This window comes from Marmota monax, unplaced genomic scaffold (assembly GCF_021218885.2).
Source record: "Marmota monax isolate L192 unplaced genomic scaffold, Marmota_monax_Labrador192_F-V1.1 WCK01_AAM20220418_F8-fsc00106, whole genome shotgun sequence".
NCBI classification, from domain to species: domain Eukaryota; kingdom Metazoa; phylum Chordata; class Mammalia; order Rodentia; family Sciuridae; genus Marmota; species Marmota monax.
The window spans coordinates 6,773,612-6,787,831 of record NW_026695218.1 but is presented as its reverse complement, the minus strand read 5'-3'; the positions used below and the strand labels follow the sequence as shown (position 1 = coordinate 6,787,831).

At 48.3% G+C, this 14,220-nt stretch overlaps 1 protein-coding gene across 1 annotated transcript; it reads right to left on the bottom strand.

The window, feature by feature from the left end:
• Positions 1-2,920: 2,920 nt before the first annotated feature.
• Positions 2,921-13,591, bottom strand: LOC124084890 (probable N-acetyltransferase CML1). The gene is made up of 3 exons (XM_046432330.2): positions 13,457-13,591; positions 7,349-7,437; positions 2,921-5,984 (listed from the first exon to the last, which is right to left on the bottom strand). The coding sequence occupies exon 3, from the start codon at positions 5,915-5,917 to the stop codon at positions 5,234-5,236; it is 684 nt and encodes a 227-aa protein (XP_046288286.1). The 5' UTR covers positions 5,918-5,984; positions 7,349-7,437; positions 13,457-13,591; the 3' UTR covers positions 2,921-5,233.
• Positions 13,592-14,220: the final 629 nt, after the last annotated feature.

Sequence of the window (14,220 nt, the reverse complement as noted above, 5' to 3'; positions counted from 1 at the left end):
TCAGCAAAGCTTTTGCTGCAGCTTCTACTCTATAGCTGTCCCTTTCCAGTAGTCAACAGTGCGTCACATCCAGGTGACAGGCTCCCAACTAGGGGGATGCTGGGTGCTCTGGTGGTTGCTCGGGGTTGGAGCCAGCAGACTTCCTGCATATTTCAGCTGTGAAGTGCCAAACTAAGACAGAGAGGTGCAAGTCAGAAAAAACAAACTCCTTCTCCATGGACCATTATGAACTCTTTGGAAGAGATTTTCCTTCTAAAAGATGTGGAGCTCCACTGCACGCGAGCTCAATCTCTGTCGTGTTACTTTACCTCGCAGAGCAGTCATGTGCCTGTATTTCTCTGTCCTCTCATTGATTCCTCAGCAGTGTTAAGCTAGAAGCGAGCATTGGCTAGTAGCATTTCACGCATTTCTTTATCAATATGTATATATTTCAGTTATTGATAGACATTTATTTTCTTTATTTATATGCAGTGCTGAGAATCAAACCCAGTGCCTCACACATGCTAGGCAGTGTGCCACCCACTGAGCCAGAGGCCCAGCCCCTATTTCACTCATTTAAAAAAATATATTTTTAGTTATAGATGGACACAATACCTTTATTTATTTTCATGCGGTGCTGAGGATTGAACCTGGTTCCTCACAAGTGCCATGTGAGCCTTCTACCACTGAGCCACGACCCAAGCCCCTGTTTCACTCATTTTTATTTTGGGTCCAGGACTAATGGATATTCAGGATGAGAAGGGGTGTGGATGAGGAAGGGTCTTAGATCCCAGGAGTTTCCCAGGAGCATTCGGTGCCTTGGAGATGGCTAGATGCCCTCACAGGAGTGACTGGCTAGGAGGAGGAGGCAGACTCATGGACTGCTGGGAGAGAGGATTTCATCCCAGGCACACACTTGGTCAGAGACCCAAAGAGATGATGGCCTCCCCAGGGAGAAAAAGGAGCATCTCAACCTGAATTGACAGAGGCTTGTCGACACTAACACAGAACAAAGGGACAGCTTTAGAGCAAAGAATACATGATTGCCCAGGGAGGGAGTGGCTGAGGGCAGCATGGGCTTAGCCATGCAGGGTCCACAGCCTTGTTATGTAGCACAGACTGTACTGCAGGAGGAGGGAAGACCAGAGATATGATTGTAGCTTGGGAATGAGATGATCCATGTGAGTGTGTGTGAGAGACAGTGTGTGTGGGGGGAGAGAGAGAGAGAAAGAGAGAGAGAGAGAGAGAGAGAGAGAGAGAGAGAGAGAGAGAGAGAGATTATGTGTTATTCTCTGTGGCTGTATGTGGAGAACATATCAGGGGAGACAGGTATGATAGCGGATATGCCGAGATCAAATGCAGACTTTGAGGTGAAGGTCTCCCAGATAGAGGTTTGCAGGTGGCTCACAAGAGCACCTGGCCAAGAAGGGCTCATGAGAACTTAACCAAGCCTACAGGCATTGCCAAGTCCAGAGCCCTGGCTCAGAACTGGGTCTGGCCAAGGAGAGGCATTCATTTCTCACTTGCTCAAAGGCATTGTTTTCCCTGCTTCCCATTATCTCCATGGCTTGAAGAGGGAACCTTGATTGGTGTATATTAAGGAGCCTTCTGGGCCCACAGAGGCCCAGGAAATGTACTGGTGGCTTGAGTTCCATGAGGTGAACAAGACAGTGAGACCTGGACCCTAGAGGGCAGATATGGAGGAAAATAGATTGACTCAAATAGGAATGAACAGGGAGAAGGGTGAAATATGACGGGCAGGATTGTGGTGAAAAGATCTAGGAGGATGCTAGGGAGAGGCCAGATATGGAAAGATCAGAAAATCCCTGTAGGTGCTGCCTGCAGTGTCCTCATAGAGATGCAAGCTGTGGAGGACCAGCAGCTATAGTTGAGGGTCCCTTCTGGAGGCTGCTGAGTTTCCAGATGTCTGACACACAGTCAGAACTCAAGATGAACATTCACCTTTGATTCTGAGAAGTGTATGGCTATTGACCATACGCTTCTCAGAACAGTTACAGACAATAACCTGATCCATCAACACTTGAATGTCAGCAAAACGTGAACTGGGATTCTGAAGGGGGAAGAGAGGCAAATGGTCCTATTGAGAGTCAGTAAATATCAACCAGTCAGAAAACCAAGTCAAGGTGAGGAGGCTTAGGCACTGTCCCTGTCCTCTGTCTCTCCATATGCATGCTGGTTTCTGTGTCTTCAACAAAACTATGTGGACTCAGTGTCTCAGGTGACCTGAAGATGCATCTGCGAATGTGTTTTCAGGTTCCATCACTGAAACAGAACACCTGAGACATTAATTTACATAGAGAAAAGGCATATTTGGGCTCAGTTCTAGAGGTTCCATTCCATGCTTAGTTGGACTCATTGCTTTTAGGTCTCTGTTAGAGGAGAACAAGGGCAAAGGCAGGGAGGTGATGGCGGAGAATACTGCTCCCGGATGGAGAGAAAGAAGGAGATTAAGAAGAAAGAGGCTGGCATTCCACATCAACCACTAAGGACACCATCCCAGACCCTGAGGTCTCCACTAGGCCTCCCTCTTAAGGGTCCCACATCCTCACAGTAGAACCACCACAAAAGTGAACGATATGGGTCTCTGATAGAATGGGAGGACCCCATGAACCCAAGGAACCAGCATATCAATGCAGATGCAGGGACACTGTGAGCCCAAGCCTGAGGGGTCACATCACTGTGACCACTACCTAGAAACACAGGCACCAAACTGGGTGCCCTGCAAGAAGCAGTAGTTGAAGGTCCACCTGGAACACTGTGCATATGCGACCTGTGAAGAAGAGAAGTCCCAGTATTCTGATCTGAGCCCACTCTGCACTATCTCTGGTCGTGCTGGGTATGGGATAGGCAGGAGGGAGAGGTGGACAGTGGTGTTGAGGGCTGATGGGGAAGGAATGAGAAAGAACTCAAAGAGCAGGTCAAAAGTTGGAGATCTGTGGACTCTCCATGAATTGCTCATTGATTTCTGAAAAAAGTGACATGATTTGTGTCATGTAGTTTCATTGGTTTTCAGAAGCAAATATATATTCTGAGTTAATGAGCCAAATTGGCCCTTGATCTCCATGCAGTTGCCCTGACTTCATGGAGGCCACAGCTCAGTGACAGACCTGGACATGTATCCTTTGTCACCTCTTTCCTCTTTCCCCCGAGTTGCCACACATTCGGTCCATAAGCACCGACTTCACTTTCTCAGGTACTTTCTCTTTCTTCACAGACACCCATCCTTTCCAGGGCTTGAACTATTCCAACAGCATCCACCATAAAGATGTAAGGGTCTTTACCTGGGAGAGTGGTTTGGTTGTGGGGATTGTATCTGGAGAGCATGAAATTCACCCTTGTGACTCTCTTTCATTACACAAGTCAGTGATATAAAGGACCTTTACAATGCTGTACATCGAGAACAGATTTTAGTGTCCGTCCTTTCCTCTCTTAGGTCCAGCCCTGAGCCTCAGTGCCCCAGAGTGGGAGGCTGCAGTCACAATCCAAGGGCAACCCAAGGTCTCAGTTCTACAGTAGAATTCCTCCCAGGACCCAGGAAACCTGCCACAAAGTCATGGCTGGGAAGATGCTGGCTAACCAGGCTGCCCTGCCTCTGGGGAGGAGACAAGTCCTTTCTGGCCTGGGTTACTGGTGACATGGAGAAGAAGACAGGTGCTGGGGGGCAGGGGCAGAGCGATCATTGCAAGGGAGAGGATTCCTACACAGAGCAGAGGAGGGGCAGAAGGCCTCCACTTGAGCCTGGGGGCAGCCTCAATTTCCTGCCCTCCTGAAGGCTGAAGTTCAGGATGATGTTTTCAGGAAGCTGTGTCCAGCCTCCTTCTGACAAGGTTTTTCTTTCCAGGTGACGGTGCTGCTGTGGCTGAGCCAAATTGGGGGTGCATTTTCAAATCCTCAAATGATACCAAAAGATTGAGACCTTTGAAACTGGGTAATTTCTGAAATGTCTTCATTTGAAAGTCAGTGCTTCTAGTTCATAGTTGATTACTAAATGATGAGAGGGGTCTCAGAGCCCCTTTGGTCCTAGACAACTTCTCTCTTCAATTTGGAAAAACCGATTAGCATGGTTAACGGTTTCCATGTAGTTGAAACGGGCGTAGCCAAGGTTGAATCCCAAAACTGCACAGGATGTGACCAAGTGTCCCCACAATGCTGAGAAGTAGAAACTAAGGTGAGAAAGACCCCCTAACACTGCCTAAGGCGCTGAAGTTTATGGATCAGTATCATGTGGACTCTCTGGTAAGGAGCTCTGCCTCTTGGTGATGGAGACCAAGTATGTGGCTGCAGGCCCCCAAGAACATGCCAGAGACACAGCTTAAGCAGCTGGTAAAGGGTGACAGTCCTGGGAACATCAGCACTGACTCATGTCCCAACTCTCCCTTCTATGGGAGGGATCTGTCCTGAGGTTCAAATCTGGAGTTTGTGAACACCTAGGGACAGAGTATGGGACTGAGTCCTAATCCAGGTTAATTTTGGGTCACTCACCTGTCCATGTCTTCCTCCAGGACCCAAAGGAGGGCTCCACCCCCAACGTCCCCCAGTGAGCCTTGCCCATGGGTATGGGTCCTGGCAGCACCAGGAGGGTGCACCATACCCAGATCTCCCCATGGAACATCCCCCTCCATCCACAGCCACCTTCCCACCCCTCTGCAGGGACAGGTCACTACAGTGAGTGCATTGCTGCCCAATTCTTTCCATGGAGCCACATCGTGCCCCTCTGCTCTGGACTCTGCAGCTCCTCCACTTCTGAGCCAGCTCCATTTCTCCCTGGAGTCTGGGATGTGTCCACAATTGACCCCTGTGAGGACATGGAGAAGTCTTTGTTCCTCTCTCATTTTGCATTGGTTGCTCTTCAGTGACTTTGAACCCTGCCTGAGCTGGCCTGCTGGGATATGATGATGTACAGTGTCACTGGTACTGCAGTCTAAACAGGACATTTCTATAGGTATCCTGAGACCCAGAGAGCTGCCCAGCACAGACCAGGAGAAACTACTGGCTCACAAACTCAAGCAACCTGTGTGCACATTATCCTCTTGACCTTTTACCTACAAATGGTTCTACACCAATGAACCAATGAATGGAATAGAAGCCCCCATATCCACACCTCTCCATCAAACATGCTGGACTCAGATGTGCACCAGCAATGAGATTTCATCATTTGTTCTACCAAAATGCCAGGGTTTGCTTGTGCTACAGGATTGTCAATCAGATCCTGATTGATACACGAGACAATAGGTCACAGGCCTCCTTCCTGAGTAGATGGGAGGCAGTATTTTAATTGAATTGTAGAATTGCCCAGTAGTCTAAAGGTCTTGCTAAAGAAGTATTCTCCTGTCTTCTGGAAGCCCATGCGCAGGTAGAGAGTCAGAGCATCCTGCTGTACTATGCTAGTTTCAAGGACAACCTCACTGTAGCCCTGAGTCCTCGCAAACTGGAGGACAGTCATGACCAGGGCTTTCCCTAGTCCTTCACCTCGGTGCTCCAAGGCCACAGAGAGGTGAAACAGCTGCAGTTGCTTCCTCCCTGGGGGGGAATCCTCCACTGGCAGAGCGCCCACTATGCCTGCCACCTGCCCCCCAGACTCAGCCACCCAAAAGCAGGAACCACGGGCCCTCAGATAGGATTTGGTGATGTCAGCAAGGTCTGTCTGCAAACACATGACCACATACTTTCTCCAAGGCTGTCTGGCCAACAGCCAGAGGAAAAGTAGGAGGGTGACATTAGATCCAAGAGCCAGGAGCCAAGAGCCAGAGACCAGGAGTAAGGCGATGGGCACCCCAAGAAAGAGCAGGAATGTTTGTGGCATCTTCAGCCCAAGGCGGAATGTGGCAGGGACATGCTCGAACATCCCTTGGGAGAACAAGTCCAGGACCCTCTTGCGGTCAGTCTCCTGGTATTTTCGGATGTGATGAGGTGCCATTGGGAGACTATGTGTCTTCAGTTTTCACAATGACAGGTAAACTTTCATACACGCCTTCCCTACAGCTCTGGAAGAGAGGAAAAAATCATGTGATTGTCCCTGATATCCCCAGAACTTAGGATACAGCTCAAGTGTGTATCAATTTTTGTAATAAATTTAGTTATTCTAATTAGGTATATATGACATCACAATGCATTTTGATTCATTCTACACAAATGTAGCACAATTTTTTATTTCTCTGGTTGTACATGATGTAGCTTCGCACCATATGTGCAGTCATACATGTCCCTAGGGTCATGATGTCCTTCACATTCCACCTTCTTTCTTGCCCCCATACCACCTTTCCATCCTCATCCCTTTTTGCCCTATCAGATTCCCTCCATTTTTTCCATCACCCCCATTATGGAGCAACATTCACTTATCATGAAGAACATTCAGGCTTTGGTGTTGAGGGATTGGCTTACTTTGCTTAGCATGATATTCTCCAACTATTTACTTGCAAAGGCCATAATTTCATTCTCTTTTAATGCTGACTGGTATTCCATCATGTATATCCACCACAGTTTCTTTATCCATTGATCTATTGAAGGGCATATAGTTTGGATCCACAGTTTAGCTAATGTGAATTGAGCTGCTATAAACATTGATGCGGCTGAGTCTCTATAGTAGGCTGATTTTAAGTCCTTTGGGTATAAGTCCAGGACTGGGATACTTGGGTCAAATGGTAGTTCAATTCCAGGTTTTCTAAGGAATTTCCATACTGCTTTTAAGTACGGAAATTCCTTAGAAAACCTGGAATTGAACTACCAAATTGGTTCCACCAATTTTCAGTCCCTCCAGGAATGTATGACTGTCTCTTTTCCTCGACATCCTCACCAACTCAATTTTTTGTGTGTGTGACTTTACTGTGGCCAAAAAAGCTTCAGGCCATCAGAACTGGGAACAGGTGTAGGGATCAGACACATTTGACTAGAACCCCAATTTCCCCCATTTCTAACTGTGCGTCTTGGGTATGTCACATAACTGCTCTTAGTCTGTGTCTTCACCTACATATTAGGGTTTAATAACATTGCCCCTCTAGGGTTGTTTTGAATGTTAACACCCTGGTGAATATAATGAACTGATATATATATAGTTCCTTCCTCTTCAGCCTATTTCCCTTTTAGGGCTCTTTAAACTGATTGGTAAATGCAGATGACACCCTTTAAGAATCATTATTATGTGCCCAGGCCTTTGGGCCCTACCAAAGTTCTAAATCTTGCAGGATTCTTTTTCCAAAGCAGAAGATTCAGTGAAGCCTCCTTTCCCCAATGCTAAGGATTAGGCTGCTAAGAAGACAAAGGGCCAAGTGAAGCCTTGAGACTTCAAAAGTTGTGAGACTCCATTTCTACACTGAGACGGACCCCCAACCTTACACCCCAGTCCACTCACCTGCTTCTTCAGAGCTAAGAGTGTTCAGGGAAGCCTCAGACCTCAGCCTCCAACGGACATCCAGGAGAGACTGTCTGAGACCTGCCCACCTGTGGGTAGCACATATGGACTGTCACTTATTTGCAGAGTCATGAAAGTTGCACAATCAGAAATCCCCAAGGGCAAAGTACTAAAGTGTAACAAGCAGAGGGCCCAAGTCCATTCACCTTCCTGAAGACTGGGAAACAAACCTGTGGGGTCAGCAGGATCTCGACCAGCACAGGCTCCTCACCTTAGGAGGCCTGGCACCCCTCTCCTGTTCCCTTCAGGCTACAGCATCTCTCACCAGCACACCTGGGCCTCTCTGAGGTCCACCCAGGTCCTATTCCACACCTGCTAGGAGTCTGGGGACTGTGCCATTCAGCCTGGGCTCTCTCATCACAGGCAATAGCTCAGGTCTCTGGCTCAGCAACAAGGTACTTACAGCTGGTCTTCTCCCGCCTCAGCTTTACTGGGCCAGGTAAACTCCATCCTCCTTGGCCCCTCCTCCCTTCCCTCCATTCACTCAGCAAAGCTTTTGCCGCAGCTTCTACTCTATAGCTGTCCCTTTCCAGTAGTCAATAGTGCTTCACATCCAGGTGACAGGCTCCCAACTAGGGGGATGCTGGGTGCTCTGGTGGTTGCTCGGGGTTGGAGCCAGCAGACTTCCTGCATATTTCAGCTGTGAAGTGCCAAACTAAGACAGAGAGGTGCAAGTCAGAAAAAACAAACTCCTTCTCCATGGACCATTATGAACTCTTTGGAAGAGATTTTCCTTCTAAAAGATGTGGAGCTCCACTGCACGCGAGCTCAATCTCTGTCGTGTTACTTTACCTCGCAGAGCAGTCATGTCCCTGGATTTCTTCCTCTCTCATTGATTCCTCAGCAGTGATATGCTAGAAGTGAGCATTGGCTAGTAGTATTTCACTCATTTTATTCATTATATATATCTGAGAATCAAACCCAGTGCCTCACACATGCTAAGCCAGAGTGCCACCACTGATCCACAGGCCCAGCACCTATTTCACTCATTTTTATTTTGGGTCCAGGACTAATGGATATTCAGGATGAGCAGGGATGTGGGTGAGGAGGGGTCTTAGATCCCAGGAGTGCCTTAGGAGCATTAGGTGTCTGGGAGATGGCTAGATGCCCTCACAGGAGTGACTGGCTAGGAGGAGGAGGCAGACTCATGGACTGCTGGGAGAGAGGACTTCATTCCAGGCACACACTTGGTCAGAGACCCAAAGAGATGTTGGCCTCCCCAGAGAGAAAAAGGAGCATCTCAACCTGAATTAACAGAGGCTTGTCAACACTAACACAGAACAAAGGGACAGCTTTAGAGCAAAGAATACATGATTGCCCAAGAAGGGAGTGGCTGAGGGCAGCATGGGCTTGGCCATGCAGGGTCCACAGCCTTGTTATGTGCATGGATAGTACTGCAGGAGGAAGGGAGACCAGAGATTGGATTGTAGCTTGGGGATGAGATGTGTGTGCGTGTGTGAGAGAGAGAGTGTGTGTGTGTGTGTGGAGAGAGAGAGAGAGAGAGAGAGAGAGAGAGAGAGAGAGAGAGAGATTGATTGTGTGTCATTCTCTGCAGTTGTATGTGGAGAACATATCAGGGGAGACAGAAATAATAGCAGATACCCCCAGAATCAAATGCATCCTCTGACCTAGAGAAGGTTTTCAGATAGAGGTTTGCAGGTGGCTCACAAGAGCAACTGGCCAAGGAGGGCTCATGAGAACTAAACCAAGCCTACAGGCATTGCCAAGTCCAGAGCCCTGGCTCAGAACTGGGTCTGGCCAAGGAGAGGCATTCATTTCTCACTTGCTCAAAGGCATTGTTTTCCCTGCTTCCCATTATCTGCATGGCTTGAAGAGGGAACCTTGATTGGTGTATATTAAGGAGCCTTCTGGGCCCACAGAGGCCCAGGAAATGTACTGGTGGCTTGAGTTCCATGATGTGAACAAGACAGTGAGACCTGGACCCTAGAGGGCAGATATGGAGGAAAATAGATTGACTCAAATAGGAATGAACAGGGAGAAGGGTGAAATATGACGGGCAGGATTGTGGTGAAAAGATCTAGGAGGATGCTAGGGAGAGGCCAGATATGGAAAGATCAGAAAATCCCTGTAGGGGTTGCCTGCAGTATCCTCATGGAGACATGCAGCTGTAGTTCAGGGTCCCTACTGGAGGCTGCTGAGTTTCCAGATGTCTGACCCATGGTCAGAACTCAAGATGAACATTATTCATCTTTGATTCTGAGAAGTGTGTGGCTGTGACTACACGCTTCTCAGAACAGTTACAGACTTAAACATGATCCATCAACACTTGAATGTCAGCAAAACGTGAACTGGGATTCTGAAGGGGGAAGAGAAGGGAATGGTCCTATTGAGAGTCAGTAAATATCAACCAGTCAGAAAACCAAGTCAAGGTGAGGAGGCTTAGGCACTGTCCCTGTCCTCTGTCTCTCCATATGCATGGTGGTTCTGTGTCTTCAATAAAACTATGTGGTCTCAGAGTCTCAGGTGACCTGAAGATGCATCGACCTCTTGACTTTTCTGCTACTGTGTGTGAAGCATCAGCTCCCTCCTAAGCTTGACCTCATCCATGGCAGATCTCCCCCAGCTAAGATGGAAGCTGTAGGTATCCTTGCTCACCACCAGAGGAAAGAGGATGGCTTAGGGCCCAGCTCTGCCAGTGCGTTTTCAGCTTCCATCACTGAAACAGAACACCTGAGACATTAATTTACATAGAGAAAAGGCATATTTGGGCTCAGTTCTATTCCATGCTTGGTTGGACTCATTACTTTTAGTTCTCTCATAGAGGAGCAGGAGGGCAATGGCAGGGAGCTGATGGTGGAGAATACTGCTCCCTGGATGGAGAGAAAGAAGGAGAGGCTGGCGTTCCACATCAACCACTGAGGACACCATCCCAGACCCTGAGGTCTCCACTAGGCCTCACCTCTTAAGGGTCCCTCCTCCATCAATAGCACCACCACAAACTTCAATGATATGAGTCCCTGATAGAATGGGAGGACCCCATGAGCCTAAGGAACCAGCACCTCAATGCGGATGCAAGGACACTGTGAGCCCAGGGCCTGAGGGGGTCACATCACTGTGACCACTACCTAGAAACACAGGCACCAAACTGGGTGCCCTGCAAGAAGCAGGAGTTGAAGGTCCACCTGGAACACTGTGCATATGCGACCTGTGAAGAAGAGAAGTCCCAATATTCTGCTCTGAGCCCACTCTGCACTATCTCTGGTCGTGCTGGGTATGGGATAGGCAGGAGGGAGAGGTGGAGAGTGGTGATGAGGGCTGATGGGGAAGGAATGAGGAATAACTCAAAGAGCTGGTCAAAAGTTGGAGATCTGTGGACTCTCCATGAATTGCTCATTGATTACTGAAAAAAGTGACATGATTTGTGTCATGTAGTTTCATTGGTTTTCAGAAGCAAATATATATTCTTAGTTAATGAGCCAAATTGGCCCTTGATCTCCAAATAGTTTCCCTGACTTCATGGAGGCCACATCTCAGTGAGAGACCTGGACATTGTGGCCTCTGTCACCTCTTTCCCATGCGGTGCCACACATTAGGTCCATAAGCACCGACTTCACTTTTCAGGTACTTTCTCTTTCTTCACAGGCACCCATCCTTTTCAGGGCTTGAACTATACCAATAGCATCCACACTAAGATGCAGGGGTCATTAACCTTGGAGAGTGGTTTGGTTGTGGGGATAGTATCTGGAGAGCATGAAATTCACCCTTATGACTTTCTTTAAGTTCACAGGACAGTGACACAAAGGACTTTCACAATGCCATACATCAAGAACAGATTTTAGTGTCTGTCCTTTCATCTCTTACAGAGTCCAGCCCTGAGCCTCAGTGTCCCAGAGTGGGAGGCTGCAGTCACAATCCAAGGGCAACACCAAGTCTCAGTCCTACATTACAAATCCTCCCAGGACCCAAGACCTGCCACAAAGTCGTGGCTGGGAAGATGCTGGCTAACCAGGCTGCCCTACGTCCGGGGAGGAGACAAGTCCTTTCTGGCCTGGGTTGCTGGTGACATGGAGAAGAAGACAGGTGCTGGGGGGCAGGGGCTATGCGATCACAGCAAGCAAGAGGATTTCTACGCAGAGGAGAGGAGGGGCAGAAGGCCTCCACTTGAGCCTGGGGGCAGCCTCAATTTCCTGCCCTCCTGAAGGCTGAAGTTCAGGATGATGTTTTCAGGAAGCTGTGTCCAGCCTCCTTCTGACAAGGTTTTTCTTTCCAGGTGACGGTGCTGCTGTGGCTGAGCCAAATTGGGGGTGCATTTTCAAATCCTCAAATGATACCAAAAGATTGAGACCTTTGAAACTGGGTAATTTCTGAAATGTCTTCATTTGAAAGTCAGTGCTTCTAGTTCATAGTTGATTACTAAATGATGAGAGGGGTCTCAGAGCCCCTTTGGTCCTAGACAACTTCTCTCTTCAATTTGGAAAAACCGATTAGCATGGTTAACGGTTTCCATGTAGTTGAAATGGGCGTAGCCAAGGTTGAATCCCAAAACTGCACAGGATGTGACCCAAGTGTCCCCACAATGCTGAGAAGTAGAAACTAAGGTGAGAAAGACCCCCTAACACTGCCTAAGGGGCAGAAGTTTATGGATCAGTATCACGTAGAATCTCTGATCAGGAGCACTGCCTCTTGGTGAGGGAGATCAAGTATGTGGCTGCAGGCCCCCAGGAACACGCCACAGACACAGTTCTGGCAGCTGGTAAAGGGTGACAGTCCTGGGAATATTAGCACTGACTCATGTCCCAACTCTCCCTTCTATGGGAGGGATCTGTCCTGAGGCTCAAATCTGGAGTTTGTGAACACCTGGGGACAGAGTCTAGGACTGAGTCCTAATCCAGGTTAATTTGGGACACTCACCTGTCCATGTCTTCCTCCAGGACCCACAGGAGGGTTCCACCCACAACTTCCCCCAGTGAGCCTGGCCCATGTGTATGGCAGCACCAGGAGGCTGCATTATACCCAGATCTCCCCATGGAACATCCCCCTTCATCCACAGCCACCTTCCCACCCCTCTGCAGGGACACTTCACTACAGTGAGTGCATTGCTGCCCAATTCTTCCCATAGAGCCACATCGTGCCCCTCTGCTCTGGACTCTGCAGCTCCTCCACTTCTGAGCCAGCTCCATTTCTCCCCAGAGTCTGGGATGTGTCCACAAGTGACCCCTGTGAGGACATGGAGAAGTCTTTGTTCCTCTCTCATTTTGCATTGGTTGCTCTTCAGTGACTTTGAACCCTGCCTGAGCTGGCCTGCTGGGATATGATGATGTACAGTGTCACTGGTACTGCAGTCTAAACAGGACATTTCTATAGGTATCCTGAGACCCAGAGAGCTGCCCAGCACAGACCAGGAGAAACTACTGGCTCACAAACTCAAGCAACCTGTGTGCACATTATCCTCTTGACCTTTTACCTACAAATGGTCTACACCAATGAAGCACTGAGTGGAATAGAAGTCCTCATATTGACAACTCGCCGTCAAACATGCAGGACTCAGATGTGCACCAGCAATGAGTTTTCATCATTTGTTCAAGCAATATGCCAGGGTTTGCTTGTGCTACAGGATTGTCAATTAGAACCTGATTGATACAGGAGACAATAGCTCATGGGCTTACTTCCTGAGCAGATGGGAGGCAATATTTTAATTGAATCATAGAAATGCCCAGTAATCTAAAGGTCTTGCTAAAGAAGTACTCTCCTGTCTTCTGGAAGCCCATGCGCAGGTAGAGAGTCAGAGCATCCTGCTGTACTATGCTAGTTTCAAGGACAACCTCACTGTAGCCCTGAGTCCTCGCAAACTGGAGGACAGTCATGACCAGGGCTTTCCCTAGTCCTTCACCTCGGTGCTCCAAGGCCACAGAGAGGTGAAACAGCTGCAGTTGCTTCCTCCCTGGGGGGGAATCCTCCACTGGCAGAGCGCCCACTATGCCTGCCACCTGCCCCCCAGACTCAGCCACCCAAAAGCAGGAACCACGGGCCCTCAGATAGGATTTGGTGATGTCAGCAAGGTCTGTCTGCAAACACATGACCACATACTTTCTCCAAGGCTGTCTGGCCAACAGCCAGAGGAAAAGTAGGAGGGTGACATTAGATCCAAGAGCCAGGAGCCAAGAGCCAGAGACCAGGAGTAAGGCGATGGGCACCCCAAGAAAGAGCAGGAATGTTTGTGGCATCTTCAGCCCAAGGCGGAATGTGGCAGGGACATGCTCGAACATCCCTTGGGAGAACAAGTCCAGGACCCTCTTGCGGTCAGTCTCCTGGTATTTTCGGATGTGATGAGGTGCCATTGGGAGACTATGTGTCTTCAGTTTTCACAATGACAGGTAAACTTTCATACACGCCTTCCCTACAGCTCTGGAAGAGAGGAAAAAATCATGTGATTGTCCCTGATATCCCCAGAACTTAGGATACAGCTCAAGTGTGTATCAATTTTTGTAATAAATTTAGTTATTCTAATTAGGTATATATGACATCACAATGCATTTTGATTCATTCTACACAAATGTAGCACAATTTTTTATTTCTCTGGTTGTACATGATGTAGCTTCGCACCATATGTGCAGTCATACATGTCCCTAGGGTCATGATGTCCTTCACATTCCACCTTCTTTCTTGCCCCCATACCACCTTTCCATCCTCATCCCTTTTTGCCCTATCAGATTCCCTCCATTTTTTCCATCACCCCCATTATGGAGCAACATTCACTTATCATGAAGAACATTCAGGCTTTGGTGTTGAGGGATTGGCTTACTTTGCTTAGCATGATATTCTCCAACTATTTACTTGCAAAGGCCATAATT

What these genes read in the sequence shown, in the direction of transcription:
- LOC124084890 (XM_046432330.2), bottom strand. Translation starts at nt 5,917, where the DNA reads ATGGCACCTCATCACATCCGAAAATACCAGGAGACTGACCGCAAGAGG.